The sequence below is a fragment of the Seriola dumerili genome, unplaced genomic scaffold (assembly GCF_002260705.1).
Source record: "Seriola dumerili isolate Sdu_G_001 unplaced genomic scaffold, Sdu_1.0 BDQW01000258.1, whole genome shotgun sequence".
Lineage (NCBI taxonomy): Eukaryota > Metazoa > Chordata > Actinopteri > Carangiformes > Carangidae > Seriola > Seriola dumerili.
In genome coordinates, this window is record NW_019174513.1 from 1,276,875 (window position 1) to 1,299,640 (window position 22,766).

At 41.6% G+C, this 22,766-nt stretch overlaps 2 protein-coding genes across 2 annotated transcripts; both read left to right on the forward strand.

The window, feature by feature from the left end:
* Positions 1-628: 628 nt before the first annotated feature.
* On the forward strand, positions 629-5,464 carry ube2s (ubiquitin conjugating enzyme E2 S). The gene is made up of 4 exons (XM_022756526.1): positions 629-810; positions 1,941-2,088; positions 3,906-4,096; positions 4,191-5,464. The coding sequence occupies exons 1-4, from the start codon at positions 808-810 to the stop codon at positions 4,560-4,562; spliced, it is 714 nt and encodes a 237-aa protein (XP_022612247.1). The 5' UTR covers positions 629-807; the 3' UTR covers positions 4,563-5,464.
* A 1,625-nt stretch (positions 5,465-7,089) lies between these two features.
* Positions 7,090-17,067, forward strand: LOC111229975 (protein shisa-7-like). Its single transcript, XM_022756494.1, has 6 exons — positions 7,090-7,852; positions 10,073-12,537; positions 13,174-13,328; positions 13,856-13,921; positions 14,210-14,395; positions 14,606-17,067. The coding sequence occupies exons 2-6, from the start codon at positions 11,771-11,773 to the stop codon at positions 15,529-15,531; spliced, it is 2,100 nt and encodes a 699-aa protein (XP_022612215.1). The 5' UTR covers positions 7,090-7,852; positions 10,073-11,770; the 3' UTR covers positions 15,532-17,067.
* Positions 17,068-22,766: the final 5,699 nt, after the last annotated feature.

Sequence of the window (22,766 nt, forward strand, 5' to 3'; positions counted from 1 at the left end):
ACAAAATATCCTGTGGGGTTTGCCACTTTTTGCCAGTAGAACTTAAACCATTAGTTAATAGAAAGAAAAATAATTGGCAAGTACTTGGCAACTCAAATGTGGAGATTACATTTCATCTTCTATGTGAAGATTTGCTCCTTTTCCTTTTCTGCTTTGTATTATTTCTAATAATTTTAAGGTCTATTGATCGACAAAGTACATTTTCCTGATTATGTTTACATACTTTTACTCAAGTATCATTTTCAAAGCAGGGCTTTTACTTGTAATAGAGAATTTTCACAGAGTGGTATTGTAATGGGTCTGAATACTTCCCCTAACACTTAATCTAGTCTACTGATCACATATTCTGTTCTATTAACGTTTCCATGCGAGTGTTTCTGTTTTACTCTTGTGGATCTTCTTTATCTTTATTGTTTCATTTTAACAGATTTTTTTCAGTACTGCTCATGGGGGGGGTATGTGTGAGTTTTTCAAACAGACCAATAGCTGAACAGTATCAGTCTTAGTTTCGACTCCGTGTGGCTGATAGGGCTTTCGACTGGGATGCAACGACAATAGTGCATCGTGATTGGATCAAGTTTTATGACGTATTGCGTCTCTAAGATGCCCATTGGTCAGTGGTGGTAGGTTAAACTGAGGATCGTATTTTTGTTCCTGTGTCAACGAAAAGAAGAAAAGAACAGCAGCCAGTGACACTGGGCTAAGTTGTCATCAAAGATAGTTTTTTTTTCCAAACGTTAACGGAAAGGTCTCCTCTTACCTGACAGTAGCCAGGCATCCAACACCTTAGCAGAACTCATATTAAAGATGGTAAGTCGGATAGCCGAGCTCACTGCTAACGGGGCTAATGGGGGTAGCTGCTAGCTTGATGCGATGTTTATCCGTCGCAAGTCGTCGAGCTTTTAATTTGGGTTGTGTCTATTTGCTGGAGTCTCTGGCTTTAATTAAGAATCGTCTTCTATATTTGTATAATTTAACTATTTGACTGAATATAATAAAGACTGTATCACACATTTTAAAACCACCGAGCAGCTTTGACATTAACGCTATCTGATCGAGGCTAGGCTAGCATTGCTAAAGCTAACGTAAAGTTACAAAGGGATGAACGTTACATTTACCTCACTATTATAGTTATGTTACCTGGCTTTTGGGATTGTGTCGAGGTCAGATAAGACCAGGTTAAACAAGTTAGGCCAAAACTTGTCTGACTTATTTGAGGATACTTACCGAGTGTAAGAACCTTTGCCAGAAAGGTGAAACTTTGTATCATCATTATGAAAATATAATTAAGAACAGCAATTGATGAAGAGCAGCCTAACACAGTCAGAAAGGAGAAAAAAGATCTCAGGTTGATGGGGTCTTTGTTTTATGCTACATGGATCTTGAGTGATATAGTGAGTATTTCTCATTAAAAACACTAGTATATTGAACATATTCTGTGGATATCATTAAGAACGGTCACATTGGTTTATTTTCGTGTTAGCGCAATTAACTATTAACTGCACGATGTCAGAAAATTGACAGCTTCATATGGCTCATCGAAGCTGATGCCAGTTATCATTGTTTTCACAACCTTGATGTGGCATTTTTGCTGAAGTCAAAATGTCTGAAAGAAATAAAACCACGGTACTTGCTGGCATGGTATATATATATATATATTTGACATGAAAAATATCAACAATGGTTTATTAAAGGTCTTTTTTTAACTTTCTAAAGTTGTTGCAGGCCATTATCAATATACTACACAAAGTTTATAGACATTTAGGTGTATTTAACTATTTTCTGTCTGCCAAGTTAATGGCGTCAGTAAAGTAGTGTGAGCCTTTCTCTCAACATTATCAAAATAGCCCTAGCTCTGAGATTTTCCCTTTTATAGTAGGTTTGTGTTTGTACATATGCATAACCTGAGTTGTCTAAACCATCTTTACATCTCTCTCCAGAACTCCAATGTGGAGAATTTACCCCCTCATGTTCTTCGCTTGGTCTACAAAGAGGTTTCAGCTTTAGCAGCAGACCCGCCTGAGGGTATCAAGATTTATCCCAGTGAGGAGGACATAACAGAACTGCACACAGCCATTGAAGGACCAGGTAAGGATTGTGCAGAGATGGGCCCTCTGTTTTTTATCTTTTATTTCATTTTCAAGTTTTAAAATCTCACACAACAGTGTTTTTTACATCTCAGTATTTGTTTGGATCTGTTTCTGTCTGACCATGAGGCAGCATATCTCACTATCTCATTGTCCATAAATACATCGGAGACCCTGGCCGAATGGAATCACTGAAAGGTTAATACAGAATGTGTATTTTGACATTTTATTTATCAGACATGCAAACTATTGGGTAACAGTAAAGATTCTTGAGGAGACCATATACAGTGCATTCAGAAATGGGAATGCCAATGTGATATTAAGGTTTTCCTTTCTTAATAAATTTCTAAAATTCAATTTAATCACTTTGTCATTATGGGATATTGAGTGTCGATTGATGAGGGGAAAAAATGAATCATACAATTTTAGCATAAGACTGCAACATAAAACAGTGTGAAAAAAGAGAAGTGGCCTGAATACTTTGTGAATGCACTGTACTTCAAAGGTCGACTTAAAAACTGCAACTTTTAATTTATACTGCATCTGCGTCATTAGTGTTTCCCACAGGTTGAGAATTTACTTGTGGTGGTTGCTGCGATGTCTGACCGATGTGCATGCAGAGGCTCCTGCAGTTTAGAGGGGGAGAGTTTCATTTTCTGCAGCTACAATTTACAGATGTCCTGTAAATGCCTCATAGGCAGACTGTGAAAGACCCTGCAGTCTACCGATGTTCCCTAAACATTTCACATGCAGGCTATCGGTAGACGCTAGCTAGCTGGCTGCCCACAAAGATGCCTCGAGTCCTCACTCAGTTACTGAGTTTAGTTTAGTAAGAGTGAAATAAGGTGTTCTAATGTAAGATTAACCTAGGTTAAAACCAAATGACTTTATGTACCTGGACAGGCCGCCCAAATAGAACCTACCTAAACACTGGTCATACTTGCAGCTGCCCCACCACTACACATTGAGTAAAACGGCTCATACTGGCATATTTGGCAGTAGAAGGAGATTTCACTTGATGACCAAACTTCTATTATCAGCCTAAGGTAATAACAGCTCTTGCCTGTTAACCTCTCTCTTATGATGGCTAACATGTGACGGTCGTCTGCTCCACTATGTTTAGGTAGTTGGTGGTGAACTATCCAAGCTTAATTGTAACTCTTTACATCATTTTTTACTCATCAGGCTAACACTTCCTTAGGACGTGCATTCATTTATCAGTTTTTCATTGTAGAAAATATTCTTTTCCATGGCTTCTTGAAAATTTACATTATTGTGCTTTATTTTTGGGGTGTTGCAAATCATGTGAGAAGCATAACCCACTCTTACCACACAGCCAGTCCATGCTGTCTTGTCACTATGAGCTCTCTGCTTCAGACCTTGTTATTGTTAAGTGACACTTGTACACATTTCGTTAACTCCTCCACAGAGGACCTTCTCTGCATCAGTTTGACTTAATGGCTACTGATACTAGTACTGGTATCAGAACACAGTACAGCCAAAACTGTCGTATTGCTTTCCTCAGTCCAAGGACGGTGTACTTACAAGCTATTGCAGATAATGTATTCATTATTTTCGAGAGGCAATAGAGTACATTTGATAAGGTCATGTGTTCATTAGAGTTTTCATTAGAACCGGAATATTTATGATTAAGTCAAGGAGTTTGAACTAATGATCTATGACTGGCTTGGATGTAATATTTTTCTGTTTTTGTTAGTTGACTCAGTTGCCGCTCTATGACCCTCTTTCTTTTTATGGAGCAAGTTTGGCACAGTGAGGACATACTGTTCATGTGATGAATTCTTTATGCTTTGACAGAGGGAACTCCATTTGCTGGTGGCATTTTCCGAATGCGACTGGTCCTTGGGAAGGACTTCCCTGCGGTTCCACCCAAGGGGTATTTCCTGACCAAGATTTTTCACCCCAACGTGGGTCACAAGGGAGAGATCTGTGTCAACGTGTTGAAGAGGGACTGGAAGGCAGAACTCGGCCTCAGACATGTCTTACTTGTAAGATGAACCATCAGTCTTCGTTATTCTGAGTATTGACATGGTTTCCTCCACTATTTTTTACATTTCTGTCTTCTCCTTTATTTCCCCACAGACAATCAAGTGTCTTCTCATCCATCCGAACCCAGAGTCGGCTCTGAACGAAGAGGCCGGACGTTTGCTGTTAGAGGACTATGCAGAATATGAGTCCCGTGCTCGTCTGCTCACAGAGATCCACGCAATGGGCGGGCCCGGCGGGACTTCTGGGGCTCCTCAGGACCCTAATGATGGCCCACAGCCAAAGAAGCACGCAGGTGACCCCACAAAGAGAGCGGGACCCAGTGCAGCAGCTGTGCCAGCAGCTCTGGGTAATGGTGCTAATGGAGCCAGTACCACCACCAGCAATAGCAACAGTAGTAGTAGTAGCACTAATAATGTAGCAGGGAAAAAGAAAGCAGATAAAAAGCGTGCATTGAGGCGACTTTAATACCTCAGCGAAATTTTCAGTGTGTGTGTAATGTGTGTGTGTGTGTGCGCGCAAGAGTGTGTAAATATAAATATTGAAGTGTGCTGATGATGTTTTTGTTCCCTTTTTTTCTGACTCTTTCTACCACCAATCCAGACTATCCACTTTGTACTCATACCTTACCCTTTGTTTTGCCACCAGTTGGCATTACAGGTTTGTTAATTGTTTCCATACCTAAAGACGTGATGAAAAATATTTGTTCCCTCTTTTAAATGAACGAATACACTTTCACTGCGAAAATGATGCCATCATTTGTATTCTTCCCTCGGCCGTCTTCAGAATGAATGACACAGGGAATGGTTTTCACTGTGTAAAACGTGGCCTCTAATGTCTGTCCTTTAATGAAACATAACCTCAGACTTGATAGCAGCTCCTTTTTAAAGTATTTCTTGGTAAATGCTGCTGTGATGGTACTGTGTACTGCTCAGCCAGGCTCGCTCTTGAGTCTAAACCAAGATGTTACTTTAATTAATGTCAGGTTTTCAAATTGAGCTCAAAGGAAATAATGGTGGAAGTTGCCAAACAATTATGCAAGAAGTCACAATTGGGAGAGAAATGTTGTTAATGTCACACGAAATAGTAACATCTTTTTAAAGTGTACTTTTCATAACTGAACTGACTGAAGTAAAGGCATGGCAGGAGTTTGCAGCAGAGTAGAAAGTCTGTTGTGTTCTTCATAGAGTCTCAACCCCCTTAATTTTTTTTTATTTCTCTAAAATTGTTTCACTGTCTAGTATTTTCAAAAGTTGTTTATAATTGACATGTCCATATTCAGCTGTCTTGTGGTTGTGTGTGAAGACATAGATCAGTGGCTGTATGGGAACAGGGTAGGTTGCCAGACAACTCTATTTAAAAAAAAAAAAAAAAAAAAAAAAAAAAAAAATCATCTATTCTCTGTATTAAGCATACAGTGATGTGACTTGCTTAAACTACCCCTACTTCCCTACAAAGAAGTATGTGCTCTTAAATACCCAGCTCTCCGACCAGCCATGTGGGTACCAGAGAAGACATCAGTAGGAAAACCTCCACGTTTGATAGAAATTGTCTCCCCACCCGTTGCACTAGCAGGGTTTCCTGGGCAGGTTTTCTCTCTGTTCTAAATGCACGCGGGGCCTACATTTCCCAAGGAAACACACTGAAGCGCTGTCTTAATGTGGATGGAAAAGGTGCCTTTGAAACCCCTGTTAATGTGCAGACTGTTGGCTGGATATTTTGTGTCCATTTTAAATTATTTAAATAAATAAAACATTGAAATATGAGAAGTGAAATGAAAAATGAGTCATATTTGCGCTTTTATTTGGTGTTGCTTTGCATGCATAATTGTTATGTTAAAAATGTAACTTATGCAATGATGGGTGCGAGTGTATCAGTGTAACCACTGAGAATGGCTACTAGGATAAAGAGTTACTGCTCAGTGACGTATAATAGCACTTCATTTTGTTTATAGTGGTCTCCTGTTCTGCAGTGATGGAATAACCGTTATGAAGAAACCAGTAATTGCATCCACCCCAGCAAACCAGTGAGTGAAAGTGCACCCGGTAGAGCGTCACTGGACCATCTAATGAAGGGCTCCACTGGCCTCTGCTGCACACATGCAGCAGCCCACCCACCTGTGTAGAAATAGCAGCTTGCCATGCAGGTAATTATCAGGCCCTTCTTAGACACCTGGGGTTCCACGTAGCACTTTACACTTTCCCCAAGCCCCATTTTGGAAGTGCTTACCTCCTTCCCCACCTGGTATCCACCTCCATGGCACAGCTTTCCCTTTTAATGCAAAAAACATTTACCTTCGAGAGAGAGAAAAAAAAACAGGTTGAAATGTTTCTTTTGTTAAATATGAATCTTTGGGCTGATGTGTGGTCTGGGTCAGGTGTAAAGGGAATGCATGCTGGTTTTCCTATGTCACATACAGTGTAATTAGTTAATTGTGAAACATCCTGCAGGCCTAATGTGTAATCACAGATTACACAATACTCGGTTGGAAATTCACTGGAAAAACCTAAATTCATTCATGTGCTGAGGATCGTGAGGAGGCAGTTACTGTAATGTGATGGTGGACTGAAGCCAAACAAGAGCCAACTTCATCCCTCACAAACCTCTGATCACCCCCCTGTTCGCCCTAAACTAAAAACAAATGTCTGAATTTGCCAATGTAGGTCTGGCTCTAATTGACAGTTTCGCTCACGCTCCAGTGTTAAAGCTTTTGCGCTTTTTTCCCCCCTTCCCCGTTTTCATCGCTTTCATAATTGCCACCAACATAATGACACAGTTGCTGTGGCAACCGTGTCTCTCTGTGTGTCTCTCTTTTTTTTTTTCTCTCTCTCTCACACAAAAAGAAACACCACATACACACACTCTCACACACTTTGGATCTCGGAGATCTTCCGTTGAATTTGCCGGCTGCTTTAATTTTGCAGGGTTTTCTGGTTTTTGCAGCGTTGTCTCAGCCCCGTCTTTTACTTTTTTTTGAAAGGAATAGTCGCTAAAATCCCACGTCAGAGCCTGTGTTAAATGTAAGCCTTCGGGGTCATTCAGTTAATGAGGGAAATGAAATGGAGGTGAATAAAGATGAACGCCACCAGTTGAATGGGCCTAATGACCATCAGCGACGAGCAGCGCGGAGTTGAGAGTCTCGTCAGCGCCAGTCTGACCGACCAATCACAGCGCTCCCCCACTGGCGGACCTCTGTGAGGCCAGTCGCAGTTAGGCGGTGTAAACCTATCTGGCTTGGAAATTATGAAGGGAACCAGCGTCGGTCAGTTGTAGAAGGAGAAAAGTTAAATTGAGGGGAAAGATTTTTTTTTGGCGACGCGTTTGACATTTTGAGCACCAGGATTACTGCGTGTTCTCCAGGATAGTTGCGCTGTAACTTGTGCTGTACAGCAAACGGGATTTTCCGATGTAGTGTGTACTTGAATTGCCTTGTCACATGTATCAGAAAATCTCAGAACATCTCGTTGGGCACTGACTCTCTCTCTCTCACTCTCCTGCTCGCGTTTTTTCCCCCCTCTTTCTGCCGTGATAATGGATTACCAATAGCCGGATGGAGACACATCAAGAACGATTGAGATCTGCGGCACTTGTAAAAAAGAACACGGGCGTTTAAAACAGGTGGCAGATCCAGCAACAGTTCAAGCTGTCCTGATCATCTTCTGCCTCAATAACAGGCTGCCATCCGCGAGACGCTGAGATACAGTGCGCAGGCTCTCCCAGCGCTGTTCTCCAGCATCAAACCCCAGAGCAACGCACAGGTAAGACACGACATTATGCACCTTTTACTAATGCAAAAGCAATTACCGAATTACAGGCTAAACTGTTTTATACGTTCACTGCGTGTTTCCGTGTGTATGAAAAATGAGTTTGGCATCTGTTTAGACGCATCAGCTGTGCTGGAGGCTGTCAGACAAAACATTTGGATGAAAGCTGCGCCACAGAAACATCTACACACAGGATTTACTTTGGGCAGACATGTTTTTCATCACTTAAACACTTTATTCGACAAATGCGACATCATTAACATACTGATGTTAAGACCACTGATAACAACACACACACACACACACACACACACACACACACACACACACACACACACACGGATACATCCAGCTGGACTACACACACAAACACACGCGCGCGCACACACATAGACACACCGGCACGGATACACCCACGCACTCTTAGCCTACTGATACATGCAAGTCATGTCCGTAACCCGCGTGCTTGTTCATTGCAAGTTGCAACTTATTAACCTAACAAAGGATGGACTTTTGTCTGAGGAGTCGATGTCCAAATCACTCGGCTGATGCAAAGTCATTGCGCAGCTCATATTTTAGCAAAGCAGCCGCTGCTCCGCGGCTTTCACTCTAATTGAATGTCTTTTGCATCGACATTTGTATTCAGGGTTTTCTCTTTCCCCGTCACCCATTCACACCACAGTGCGGTTTGCCACAGCGTGTCTAAAGAAAAAGAGGCCATTTTGTTCCATTTCCAACAAACACCTGTTGAAATTGTTGAATGCCCAGCCGTCTGCACGCCTCGTTAGCAACCTGCAACCAAAGTAAAGGGGGTTGGGGGGCGCTTGGTTCATTTTGCTTTCATACAATTGCTTGCAATGCCAGGATTCTGCTGAAACGATTTGTCCTCCCTCCAGTGGCCATGTAACTCAGGGATGCATCTTCACAGCTCTCAATGTGTGCCCTTCACCCTCTGCTTCCCATCCTCACTCTCTCCCTCTCTACTGCATTGCTTCAGCAGCACAATACAGACAGAGGTACCTACATGAAGGACTGCTGCTTTTGTATGTTGAGTCACTTTTACTGGAAATATGTAATATTAGACTTTGGGATTTTGGGTGCAAAAGGACTTGCCCTCAATCATTTGAATGAATATTTTCCTTAGTGTGAATTTCAAACCTCATTCAGCTGTAATTGCACATTTATCGAGGGGTGGTTTGGATATCTGGCCAGAAAATCCTCATGAAGTGAGTGGAGTCAGAGCAGGGGGCGAAAACGGCAATGGAAGTTGAGCAGCGCTGACAGATGACAGTGTAAGGCATCGGCGTCATCTTGTCGAGCAAGATGCAGATGTGACTTTGAAATCTGGTTTGGTTAATGGGTGTAGATTGGATTCTGCCTCCCTTCTCTTTCACTGCCGCTTTCACTCACACACAGACAGAGCTGCAGTGCTATTCTGAGAGAGTTAGCTGCCTCAACCCACGCACAGAATCTGAGAAAGAGAGAAAGGCAGAATGAGGGAGAAAGAGGAGAAGGAGGGAGCAAGAGGAATAAAGGAGAGGCAGAGACTGACTACAAGGAGGTTTACAGAATGCCTACTATAGTCTCTCACATGCACACGCATGTACACACACACAAACACACACACACACACACACACACACACACACACAAACCCTTTGTACAGTTTCAGATTCTTCCCCTTTGACTGTTCTAACAGGGACTGATTCGCAGTCTTGATTAGCACTCTTCTTGTGTGTGGCATGGACAGTATTTGCAGATCTGTTTGGTGGTGCTGTTTGTGTGATGTGCTATGTTGTATTGGTAAGTGCTGGGAGAAATGTACTTGATTCTGTGCCACCCACACACCGCCCTCCCACTCATGGTCGTCTCTGCATCTATACCTCTGGCTCTTCCCGCTCGCCACAATCTCTTTGCTCATTTAAATCCCTACCCTGCATTTATCCCTCTGCTCTCTTTCTCTCTTTCTCTATCATTGGCTTTTCAGGAGTGTGTTCCTCCTGCAGCCAAACAGGCACACTAACACACACTCGGCTTCCCACAATGCACACACACACATACACACACACACACACACACACACATAATGTAATTAATAAAAATTACTGTATTGTGTGCACATGTACTCAAAATGTGCGTGCACCCAAGTGTCAATAAGTGCGGAGAAGAGGTTGCAGAGCTCCTTTCTAATCATGTCTCTCATTTGTGTTACAGTGGATCTCTCGGCCAGCACATTCCAGGTTTGACTGTCGACATGTAAACCTCAAGACAATTCTGGAAATCAAGCAGAACGTTTAGAGTCGACAAGAAGAAAAAAAATTTGTGCCGGAGAGCTCTTTTGGAAACATTAGTCAGTGGGAGAACTGCTGCTTTGTGTCTCTCATTTTTCCTCCACTGAACTCTCCTCAGAAGGTTAGAGGAGCATGTAACTGAAACAAGTGGAGCCCTCGGTGATTTCAGCATTCTGTCTCCCCCATCTGTGCCTACATTCTCTGCTACAGATAGGGACGTTTTGATAATTACATATAATTATAATTTCTGTGGGAGACAGATCTGCCTCTGTCTATTATTGCCAACACCTCCAACACAATAACTTCACACATTTACATATTTCTCAACAAAAGTGATATTCTTTGAACCTCCGACACAAATCAGGAATAATTTTACTTAGAGAGACGTGTCACATGGAGAAGCGATGTGCCATTCAGTTCATATCTAATGAGTTATTTTGTGCCTAAAAGCTGAATGCGGAGCATTTAAAATCCACGACATTTGCCTCATTTTGCAATGTGTTTCACATGCTGGGAGTCATTTATTTGGTTTATGCTTACTCCTGATTTTCAGTTGTTACAGTCTTCTAGCACTTAAGCTGAGCCTGCCTCATTATCACCCCCATCCCAATCACAGAAACAGTCCGTGCCAGGCAAGAACTGATGCACATTAATCCCACCATAGAAAAGACTGAGATAAAGCACACGGTGTATCTACAGATGTGACGAGTGCCTAGAACAAGTTAACATGGAGATAAGTCCCTGCTCCAGAGAAACTAGGCATCGTAAATGAACAGTTTTCATCAGTGGTGCAGTCTGTTGTTTCCATTTGATTGTTTACAATGCCAAAAAGCACCAAATATATGACAAGAGTTAAAGATTTCATACGTTTTTCCAGAAAAGAATTTCTTACGGCTTAAATAAGTGCCAATTCTGAATGTATGTTGTGCCAGACTGGAATAGTCATCCAGGAATGAACAAAACAGATAAAACTGTTTACATTTGACATAGCACTGGCCATAGACTATTGTTCAAGTGCCATGATCAGCACAGGAATGTATAGGATTGCCATATTTTATTGAAAATAGTTGCTACTAATTTCTACTGGGCTTTGCGCTTATGAAAATTAATTCCATCCAGCAGGACGTTAAGACACGCGGTCTTTTGTTCAGTGGGACATGTAGAATAAGACATTAAGGACTAAAAGCATGAGGATCGTTGTTCTCAATTTGTCCTTTTTACAAAGCTGCATCCATTTTAGTGTTGTAGACTTAAGAGGTGGCTTTGGAGGGCAAAAGATGAAATCATTACACATTCAGAGTTCCTTTCTAGGAGTAAATTAAAATAATTTGAATTCTATTAACTGCAGTTATTGAAACACAAACATTTTTATTGTCCCTGGCCTTCTCTGCTATTACATCATATAAATACTCAGTTTCTGACAAAACAAAACACCTGGTTTCAAAATTCATCATGCAACATTACTGAATGAAACTATTGATACATCATCAATATTCAGTAGGTCGTACATGCTTCTTGAATATTTCACATGCTGTTTTAGTGGGTTAAACTGCAAAAGCGGATACAGCGTTGTAACTGCATTGACTCAACAACAGAAAATAGATCTCTTAGTCATGTAAAAATGACGCCCACCACCAATCTCAGAGTCCTCGCTGTCTCCCTGCTCTCCCTCCTTACTGCCCCACTTACCACTTTTGTGGAGACCTCTCCCTCCCCCCCTCCTCAGCACCTTGACCCCTCAGGGAGGCCGTTCACAGAGGAGCCCAAAACTGACCCCAGCCCCTCGCTCCTGCTCCTTGCCATCCAGGCCAATATCAGGCCAGCTGCTCTCCAAGGCAGGACCAAAACCCCCGAGAAACTTCCAGAGACCTCAGAGGGAGTTCTGGAGGCGCCTCCGAGACCCCTGCCCCAGGTCATGTTCCCTAAGAATGTGACTTCAGCGGAGGCCCTGGCTCCTCCCTTAGGTGCCGCCCAGGTAGCGCCCATCCGACCACGACTGATAGATGTATGGATGGATGTATGTCGGGGGTATTACGATGTAATGGGACACTTTGACAGCGCTTTCAACTGCTCCAAGGACACCTTCATCTACTGCTGTGGAACCTGCCACTACCGCTTCTGCTGTCCAGAGCGTAGCCGGCAACTGGAGCAGGACAGCTGTAAAAACTATGACTCTCCAGACTGGGCCAAGCCACAGACAGACGCAATGATAATACCAGGAGAATTAGGTCCTGACCCAGACTTTGACCCACTGAAGCAGCAGAGCCACAACACTGGCTTTGTCATCGGTGGTGTGGTTGTGTTCATGGTGGCTGTTGCTGTGGGCATCAAAGTGGTCTTCAACAAGGTGCAACAGGAAGCCAATCAAAGGGACCTCAATATGCCCAGGTGAGGTTTAGACAAGTTTTCCTTTCATCACCCGTCACTGCTGGATTTGTTTCTTCATTCCATATATGAATGCTGTAATGAAATTAGGTTTTCAGGACTCCATAAATGGCCTAGATTCATCATTCTGGGCTCGGAATAATATTGTTAGTCATCAGCTGAAACATATTTGATCTTCATCAAGTGGCTGCTGCAGAACTCGTAGTTGTTTTGATTTCCTCTGGGCTTTTTAGCTCATATAACACCAATAATCTTGGCATTGAATATGTGCATTTAGATTTTTGTACAGGTTACATTTTTCAGTCTTTGGCTACACTAGTGGAGGATGATGGTAGTAGACCAATATTAAGTGGTGGTTGGCCCCTTTAAGAAGGGACCAATAAATTGCTCTAAAATCTTATTCTTACAAATCTTCATCTTAAGGTAAATAAGATACATTGTTAACAATATTTATAATGACAAATATGAAAAAAAATCCTCATTTCGAAAGAGTGTTAGAGCTAAAACATAGACTACTAAGTATAACATAGTGTTAGAGATGTTGGTAGAAACTGATGTGACATTACAGTCGGCCATTAGCCAATTACTGTCAAGTTAATTCTTATATTTCCCTTTCGTTTGTGTTTATTATGTCATTAGAGCCCTGGTTGACATGTTGCGGCACCAGTCGAGCCCGGTCCAGCAGGATGAGAGAAACAACAGCGTGGCTCTGACTGTTGGGGATGGACAGGGGACACTGGGGAGAGCTCCAAAAAATCTTTACGCCCCAGGACTGCCCAGCAAGGACAACAGATGTGAGGGTGTAGGGCTGTTACAGCATTAGTGAATAGCACAACCAGACCTTTTGTAACTGCATCCCCTGTATGCAGAGGAACCTTGTGTATGTCGTGTCTGTATATGAACGCATGTTTCTTTTGTGTGTGTGTGTGTGTGTGTGTGTGTGTGTGTGTCCCAGTCCCACCATCAAGATAACTTTGCAACTATTTAAAATACAGGAAAAATAAGAATCCTCAACGAAAAAAAAAAGTAAATCTTTAGCCTCAGTATTTCTCTGTACTGACTGTGGTCACCAAAATGAGATACCTCTGACTTCCTCATGTGATCGTACTAAATCTGCACTCCAAAAATAGTTAAATGCACAGGAATCTGGACATAAGTGCTTACAAAATATGTATGCCTCATAGGATCATGTGAAGATAATTGATGCAGATAGCTATATGTGCGTAGTTGCCTTGATCTTTTTATGCTAAAATACCATTGAGCTTGAAACTGCCTGACATCCATTTTGTAACTGATTACCTTGTGTTCTTTTGACTTACAGTGGGCAATTTGCAACACAATTTCATCCACTCATCAGGCTCCAGCCCCAAACACACGGCAACTATCGGTAAGGCAGCTGGTGAAAGCCGGGCTCCTATGTAAATTACATGTAATCACCACGATGCTTCATTTACTTCATTCAGTTTCATTTTAAGCTCAAAAGTAGACTCATTCATCCCAACAATAATAATGATTGTCATAGCCTTGGTTGCTTTTGTTAGTGTTGAAAACAAGTTAAAATCTGTCTGTTCCAGTGAATCTTAGCAGATTCACATGCTGCTACGTGCAGCGCGCTTTATCCAGAGGAGCAAATCTCATTTAACACACAGTCGTTTTCTCCCTGTGGTCTCCATAGAACGCACCCCTCGAATGAACAATGCTCAGCTGGCAGCTGGAGGCACCCTGCTCTCCAGTAAACACAACAACACCAAATCCCAGCCTGCCTTCCACCACTCCCTGCACAACCTGGCTCAGCTGCCTCCCTCCTATGAGAGCGCCACCAAGCCTGAGCTCAACAGATACTCCTCCCTCAAACGCCTCGGTAAGTACCTTCGTTTTCGAGAAATGAGGACAAATGTACCAGCCTGTCTACCCCTCACTCGCCTAACTGTGTTTTGTGCAGCAGTTTCATGTGTACTGAAGCACGGTGACACTCTTGACACTATGGCATAAAGTGCAGGATTCGTCATTATGTGCTGATTCTATTTACAGTGGTGATAAACAATTCAGATAAATTTTGTTTGGCTTTCAGAGAAAGGTCTTGATGAGTACTCGTCTGGTTACTGCACAACCAAGCGCCGGCCTCACACAGCCCAGCCAGCCCTCCAGTCCTCTCAGCACCACCTCCACTGGGGCGGAGACTACACCCTCAGTGGGAGAGGAACCCTCCCCAGGCACGCAGTTCGTCCCTGGATCCCACCGCCGCCTTCTGGCATGCCTGCCTCACCCACCCCCAATCCTTACCCTCTGGATCCCCCGGAGCCCCAGTACAACCCCAACTACGACACTCTCTCCAAGCCCCCGAGGAAAGTCAAGTCCACTGACCAGCTGCTCAACATGGGTGATGTCCCTGGCAACACGGGGACTCTGTCCAGGCTGTCCAAGAACCAGCAACACCAGTACTACAAAGCCATGGCTGCCTCCAATAAGAACTCCAACACGCAGACCCTCACCCGCAAGACCCAGGACAGGCAGGAGAGACGGCAGGAGGAACGGCTGCTCATGTCACCGGACCATTTGGAGGAGAGGATGGGGGTTGGCGGTATGGGTGTTGTAGATCCATACGCCCACACCGGAGGGATTGTCCCCACGCTGCCTCGCCAGCAGAAGGCCCAGTCCCAGCAGAACGTCTGCGCCACGCCCTCCCTTGACCGGCACCACATGATCAAGATGAACTCTCACCCGACGTCTGGACGAGAGCAGGAGAGGAACACGGCCATGACGGGGCACATGAGTGGGGGCATGGGCTGGGCGGGGGAGATGCCCGGGGCGGGGGTAGTCATGGGAACGGGAACACTAGGGGGCCACAGCGCGAGGAGGATGGCTTTTGCAGCGAAAAGGCAGAACACAATTGAGCAGCTACATTTCATACCGGGAGGGGGCGGCGGAGGGTCAGGAGGAAGTGGAGGGGGCAGTCAGGGGATCAGGACGGGGAGTAAAAATGAGGTGACAGTGTGAGGTTTGTGCCTAATGTAGAGTTTACCCCTCATGTAAGGTATGGGAATAGATCACCCTTCTGCATTTAACTATTAGATATACAACTACAAGAAATACAACTAGAAGTATAAAGTATAGTAACAGTATAATGTGTTTAGGCTATTCAAATTAGTGTTATCTTGTAATTAAATAGCTTAAATATGATTACTTAATTAAAAATCTAGGAGGGGAATATCCGTTCCAATTATGTGATAGCCTACATCAGCCATATTTTGTAACAGAATTTGCCATATTGCCATATACAGCGGTGCCATTACTTGTAGAAAGACTGACTAGAAGGGTGAAACAAAACCAACAGAAGTGTCGTTCATAATTTTGTTTTTATATATATGTTTTTCAAAAAGTACTCAGGAGCCATATTAGATAGGGAACCAGACGATATCAAAAAAATAAAAGATGAGGCGGATGAGGAGGAGGACCATATGGAATATTGTATCACAGAATTTCATAGAGAATTGAGCCAACTACCTGCTGGACTGTCAACCTGCTCAGCCCTCGCCATCGATGATTTATTAAACTGAATCCCATAGGTAAAGAGCCCGGTGCACCGGATGAGTCTGGATGAACCAAGCGCCTGGTGAGGGATTTTGGAGATGTGACACTCTGCTGAACCAACCTCATCCTGACACGGGGAAACAGAACTGCTTTTTGTTGCTTCCTTTGTAAATGAGCGGACAAGGTGGGGGCTGGTTCTGACTGGGACACAGCAGCCTGACACTATTGGCAGGACTCTGCGACCGATTTAAACTGCGGACGTACCCACATTACAAATCTGATGCCTGGGTTGCCTAGTTTTCCATGTGACCTTAGATCAAATCCCCAGAGGACCACACACGCTGATCACTGTTACACTACAGCAGTGTAAGCTGACGTTAGATTACATTTTGGGTAAGTTTTCCCTAGTGTTCCCATCTATAGATCAGGACCTAACTGTAAAAACAGTGGGCTACCAAATAATATAGAGCCATCAGCCACAATATTACAAAAAATCTTGACGTGAACACACACACGAGTCAAGAGATTACCGAACAGACGTATGTGTTCAGTTTACCAATAAAAAGGCAACTTGCTTTTATGTAGGTTGTGTATGAGGAGCAAAGGTTTTTCTACAGAGCACAAATGAATAGACCATGACGCAGAGGTTGCACTTACACAACTGTCCTTCAAAGCCATTTATGGAGATACAAAGAAAAAACCACAGAAGAAGCTGGTCTGACAATCACCATTTTATTCTTCTCACCAGGTGACAGATTATACGAGTCAGTGATGTTTTGTACAGTCAAAGGATTGGCTTCAGAGCGAGCCAAAATCCTCTGAGTCAGGAGCGAGGGGCATCCTGAGGCCTTTCTCCTGCATGGCTCCGTATGCCGTAAGAGACTCGGATGGTTAGGAAGCCCTTCCCATCCTCAAGACGAAGACCTTGCTGTATCATAACGCACTTCAGCCAGTATGAGTTTAAAAAAAAAAGAAAAGAGAAAAAAAAAAAATCTTCATCAATAACAACGCTTATTATCAATACTAAGGGCTATCCTATCCTATATACTGTAGTATGTGATATCTGTGGTCCATATAAAATGCTATCTCTTTCTCTTGATTTTGTGTTGATATTGTCATGATGTATTAAGTATTAATGTGTACAAAAAACAAGAGCAATTTAAGCACAGTTCAAAGAGAAACACAGAGACAAAACTTTGCACAAATCTATCCCCTGATATTTGCACCAGATACAAAACACCCTTTGTATCGTGTCCTCAAGGTTTACATTCTGTACGAGCACGGCTGAAAGTGTGACTGATCAATGTGTCAAGGTATTGTATTGAGAGAGGATTTTTTTTAATCAACAGAAATCGGAGGTAATTACGCAGATCAAAGAAGGAACGTGTTACTGCTCGGTTTTTGTTCAGTCATGTGAAAGGATACAGAGACGAAATGCTGACAAACAGAAACACAGATTTCATTTGGACAATCTTCCTATACACAGTGCTAAATGTAGTTGTTATGAATATGATGGAGTGTTATTATTAATAATTATTATAACTGTTATGGTTATTATTAACAATTATCTTATGATGTGATGTTCTTTTACTTGGTGGGATTTAAGTGTTTATTGTTTTTAGATAACTAGCATTCTCATGACTAGTTGGTTTTTCATACATCTGGTCATAAATTCAAGTTTTTAAAAACATTCCAAATCTTGATGCATGCCAGCTCCATTTCATTGAGAGGCATTTACAGTATGCCTGGATTTTAAGGTCATCAATGCTTATATGGCCAGTTTTCCAGCTGTATGTACTGTGCCTAGACATCGGCCTTATGACTTCTTGATCTCAAGTGATTACTTAGGTTTCCACTCTGGTACAAAAACATCTATTGAAAAAATCTGCAGCCTTCTAAACGTGTATGTGTAGATGATGGTGTTTTAACAGCCAGTGAGGGATAGATGAGTTTGGGACGGGCCAGGAATTGGGAACGCCACCAGACTAGAGACAGTCTGATGTCGCCACTGCAGCTGCCTGACCCAATAACTTATAATGGGTTGTACACACAAAGCCCATGACGCCATAATGTATGTGTGTTCGGATGAATGTTTATTATACAGGTTGGATAAAGACCGGTCTGACGGACACCTGAATGCTTTTGAGTGCAGTGTCTTTTTCAGGGAATTAGGACAGATGACACACAGTAGTTTTAGATTTTTTTAATAGAGCCACAAAAAGGTCTGTAGCAAAGTCTGTAATATCTCACAAGCCATATCCATCGAAACTCATTATCACAATTTTATAAATGGTTAATCTAATTTGTGCAAGTATTGTATTTTGTATAGCTAGTACAATCAGAATATTTTGAGTGATCTCTTCGACATTAATTTGAGGATTCAACAAATTATGTGTTAGTATTTAATGAATTGTACAGTGCCAAACTCATAACATTTTGTTGTCTTTCTATTGTCGTAGCTTCCTACACAGCTACAGGAGTTATTTCTTTTTCACAACTGAGAACTGATATACAGGCAAGTGAGCTAAAAAGGCTAGTTTTCAGAAGGAAATGAATGAATATGGTGTGTGTTTTTACCATTATGAATTCATTTAGAGTGAGGAAGGTTTATGGCCACCTGAAATGTAAAGCATTACTAATAGTCAATTGTAAGGGACAGGGACAGTGTCCAGTTACGAAATTCATGGATTTATTTTCATGCCTGTAAATTACAAAACAACCCTTTTGTTATTGTCTAATGCATTGATCCCCTTGGATACGACATGGACTTACAAAGAATTTGTATAATAAAGTTGGTGGGAAAAAATGTTTTGTCATTCATTGTAGAGCACGACATTTCTTCCACTAATGTTCATGAATGATCTTTTTTTTACTTCAGAAGGTAAAATCAGGACTTTGAGTGTCTCTTTCTCACATGCAATATTTTACAAATGGTTGGATCATCCACAACCTCTGCAGTTTACATCTGCTCCTCTGGCACATATATCATGCTTATCAATATTTCCAATAAGGCAATATTTTATTTTGTCATTTAATGATATTGGTATATACTGTATTTCCATTTATCTTAGTGTGGAACATTTTAAAGATATTTCTTTAGACCTTTCATGCTGTTTTCTGAATGAGTCAAACAGTAACATGCATGTTACCTTAACAATGTTAACACTGTTAATTTAGCTTTATGCCTGTTTCAAATTATACTTTATTAATCTCTGAGGAAAACATTGTTCCTGTGCATTTTAGAGGGATGGGATAATACCGACAAATGCTCTCGACTGTCCTGTTGCTCAAACCTATCTATCTAAGATTTAACAATATAGCACGCTTTAGATAGACATCTATGTTCATTGGTTGCACAATGCTAATTCTGGACTATCTTGAGTTGGACTAATTTGCTATATAATCAAATCTAACTGAGACTCTTTTTGATCTAAACTCATGACAAACCAATGAACTACTCCTCTGTTTCAGCAGAAAATGTGGAGCGAAATTACCTGGCACCGACATTTTCAGTGGTGACAGAAGTATTTAGATACTTAAGCAAAAAGTAGCAATACTGCAAAAACATAAACGCTCCATTACGAGTAAAAGCCCTGCAATGAAAATGTCACTTAAATAATAACATGTATTACTGTAACAGTACATACTTAAAGTATCAAGAGTAAAAGTACTCATAGAGCAGAAAACCTAATGCTTTGAATGTTATACTGTTGAATTATTATCGCTGATGCATTCAGGTGTAAGTAGCATTTTACTGTTGTAGTTGACTGAAGTCGAGATTATTTGAGTGCATCATATTTTATGGAGTAAAAAGTACATTATTTCCTTCTGACTTGTAGCCGTGGAGATGAAGTATGACGTGACATGAAATTAATTCAGAACCTTTCCCTTATTATTGCTCACTCCATGACATTTTGTGGCACTATAGTCATTGATTGTTACTGTCGATGAACATCCCTTAATTGTGGGATGGCCTGAGGTAGTTTTGTCTGTTTTTGCAAAAATATCTAACTCACTTTAGGCCAAGTTTCCAACCAAGACGTGTCTGACATATGTCTAACATATGACAGACCAGACTGACATATGTTTGTGCACCAAGCCACAGTTTTGAGACCAGTGGCTTGGTCAGCGGCAATATTGTTATGAAACTGGGATTCTAAAAATAATCACAAGATAAATTATTATTATTTTATAAAGGGTCAAAGCAGTAGCTCTATAATAACAAAAAGCCTTTTAGTCTTCAGTAGGTTAGTGAGCACACAGAGCCCGTCTATGATAAAATCCCCCATCACCAGGCTGCGAGATATTGTATAAGCCACAGTAAGACTATACAGCACCAGTGGGAGTGTACAAGTGCGCTTTTAAATGAAACGAAAAGGTGAAATTGGCTTCATATAATTCACAGCTCTAGACCATCAGAGTTATATTATACTGTACCTGCTGGATCCTTACTCATATTTAAACCCTCATGTGAATACATTTATTGCACCGAGATGTATAACGGCTTAAATGAAAGAACAGATGGCGACATTGTACTGATACAGAAATAATTCTTGCAGGATGTCCACAATGGGCAGAAAAATATGTTTGATTTAGGCACTGGCTGCCTCTGATGCATTACAATCACTGTAATTTGCTCATTTCACCACCAGGAGGTTCAGTGGCTCCTCAGCTCTGAGACAAATTGTTAATGAAGGCTTGTAAGTGTAATACAATGTAACCCTTAAACCAATTGCCTACACAGGGTGTTTAGCATGTGTGCAGTATACTGGAGGAAGCAGAACAAACCAAAGCTCAGATGGCACTAACTATTCTCAGGTAGTATCACGGCTGATAACCTGCCCACACAGTCCAGCACCTGTCACCATTCATATTAATAAATTATATATCTGTGAAGTGAAAACCCATTTTTCACAAATCTCGCTCAGTCTGTGAGCACCGTACAGCTGAGAAAGATGGCAAGTTCGAAAGAAGAGACAATTTAATATTCAGATTGCAAATGGTGTGGTGTATGTGTGTGAATAAAATCTTTTGATTGTCTAGAACCAAAAATTCTGTGCTGTACATGGTTCATGCACATGATTAGCATCCTGCCCCTGGCATGATTACTGTTCTTAAAATTAGAGAGCTGGATTTATTCATATCTCTGTGATTGAGATGATTCAATTAAATCTTTCATTTAAGTGATGATTTATCCTGAGGCGGAGTTTCCGAGTTTTCCACCTCTTTTCTCTCAACTGTGGAAGAACCAAACTTACTAACATACAATAATCATTACTAAACATCGTGTAACCCTTAATCATCATATTGATCCAACAATGGTATTTGTTGACTGGTGGCTATTCGCTTTTAAACTGGCTAAAATGTATCGCAATGTTGTGAGGATTGAAGAACAGCAGGGACTGGGAATAGATGTGCAACAAAACAAAACTCATTCTTTTTCACTTGAGTACCTCTAGAAATGTGAATAGCCGGCCTTCATCATTGTATTTTAAGCTAGATTTATGCAAGGTGTATTGTCTTGGTTTCATGAACCACTTCATGCAAATATTAGTTAGTATGTTAGTATTATATGCCTATATCCAGAGAAACTAATCAGATTAAAAATGGGCTGAAAACTGATGTAAACTGGGTGTAGTGTAGATTTTCCTATGATAACTGTCTCATCAAAAGCACTTGAGTAGTAGTATTTATTAATCTTATATTGGATGTACTTTCCTATTCATTCATGCACCATATATATTTTGTACATACAGTATGTCTATGAGGCATTTATTAATTCAGATAGACTTGAAAATAAGGGATCATGCCCTGAATGTCTTCTTCACGGAAGCTACCATCACATTGCCAGATTTTATCTTTACAAACACACACTTTAGAGATTATAAGATGCAGAATGACAACGAACCCAAAGATTCAGAGCCACACAGAATAATCAACAAGAAGACAAGAACAACAGTCCTCCAACAGATGGTCGAGCCTCCAAAGAGCCCTGATCTAAACATCATGGAGTCAGTTTGGGATCACATGAGACAGAAGTGACACTGAAACTGCCTAAAAATCCACAGAACTGAAGTTCTCTAAGAAGCTTGAAAACAACCCACCTGTCAAGTACCTTGTATATCTAGGGTGAAGTGGTGCTAAAGGCAAAGCGTGGTCACACCACTCTGTTTACTGCACTTATGGAGTTAACTGATAAATAAAAACTATTGATGACATTAGTTTTGAAAGCATCCTCTCCTCACTTTTAGTGTCTTCAACTTTTGCATAGGACTTAGCGTTTGGCTTGTGCTTATCCCCAATTAATAAGATCTTACATCACAAGTAGGGAAATATCTTTTTAAGAGATAAAATAAGATTTCTCTTTTTCTACTTAATGATGTCTATTTTCATGAAATGTTACAGCCTGCAGATATAATTTTCCTAGAGAAAAATAGGCCCATAAGGTATCAGCCATCGTTTAGCGTGGGGGGGGGAGTCCTTGACCTCCCACCGACACTGGATAACTTTTCATATATTGGGACACGGGGTTGTTGTGGTGGAATCGGCGCAGTTTGTCTGAATATACAACATTTGTGGACGAGGATCCCCGTTTTAACCCAGTGTGTAACCACACATTGAATCAGTCGTGAGCCCCGCTGGTGCTACCCGGAAATATTACAAGGGCCGGAAAGGACCAATGTTAAGGGAGCACACGTCAC

Coding starts and splice junctions, on each gene's coding strand:
- ube2s (XM_022756526.1), top strand. Junction 2,089..3,905: donor CACAGCCATTGAAGGACCAG/GTAAGGATTGTG, acceptor ATGCTTTGACAG/AGGGAACTCCATTTGCTGGT. Junction 4,097..4,190: donor GCCTCAGACATGTCTTACTT/GTAAGATGAACC, acceptor ATTTCCCCACAG/ACAATCAAGTGTCTTCTCAT.
- LOC111229975 (XM_022756494.1), top strand. CDS start 11,771: ATGACGCCCACCACCAATCTCAGAGTCCTCGCTGTCTCCCTGCTCTCC. Junction 12,538..13,173: donor AGGGACCTCAATATGCCCAG/GTGAGGTTTAGA, acceptor TTATGTCATTAG/AGCCCTGGTTGACATGTTGC. Junction 13,922..14,209: donor CAAACACACGGCAACTATCG/GTAAGGCAGCTG, acceptor TGGTCTCCATAG/AACGCACCCCTCGAATGAAC.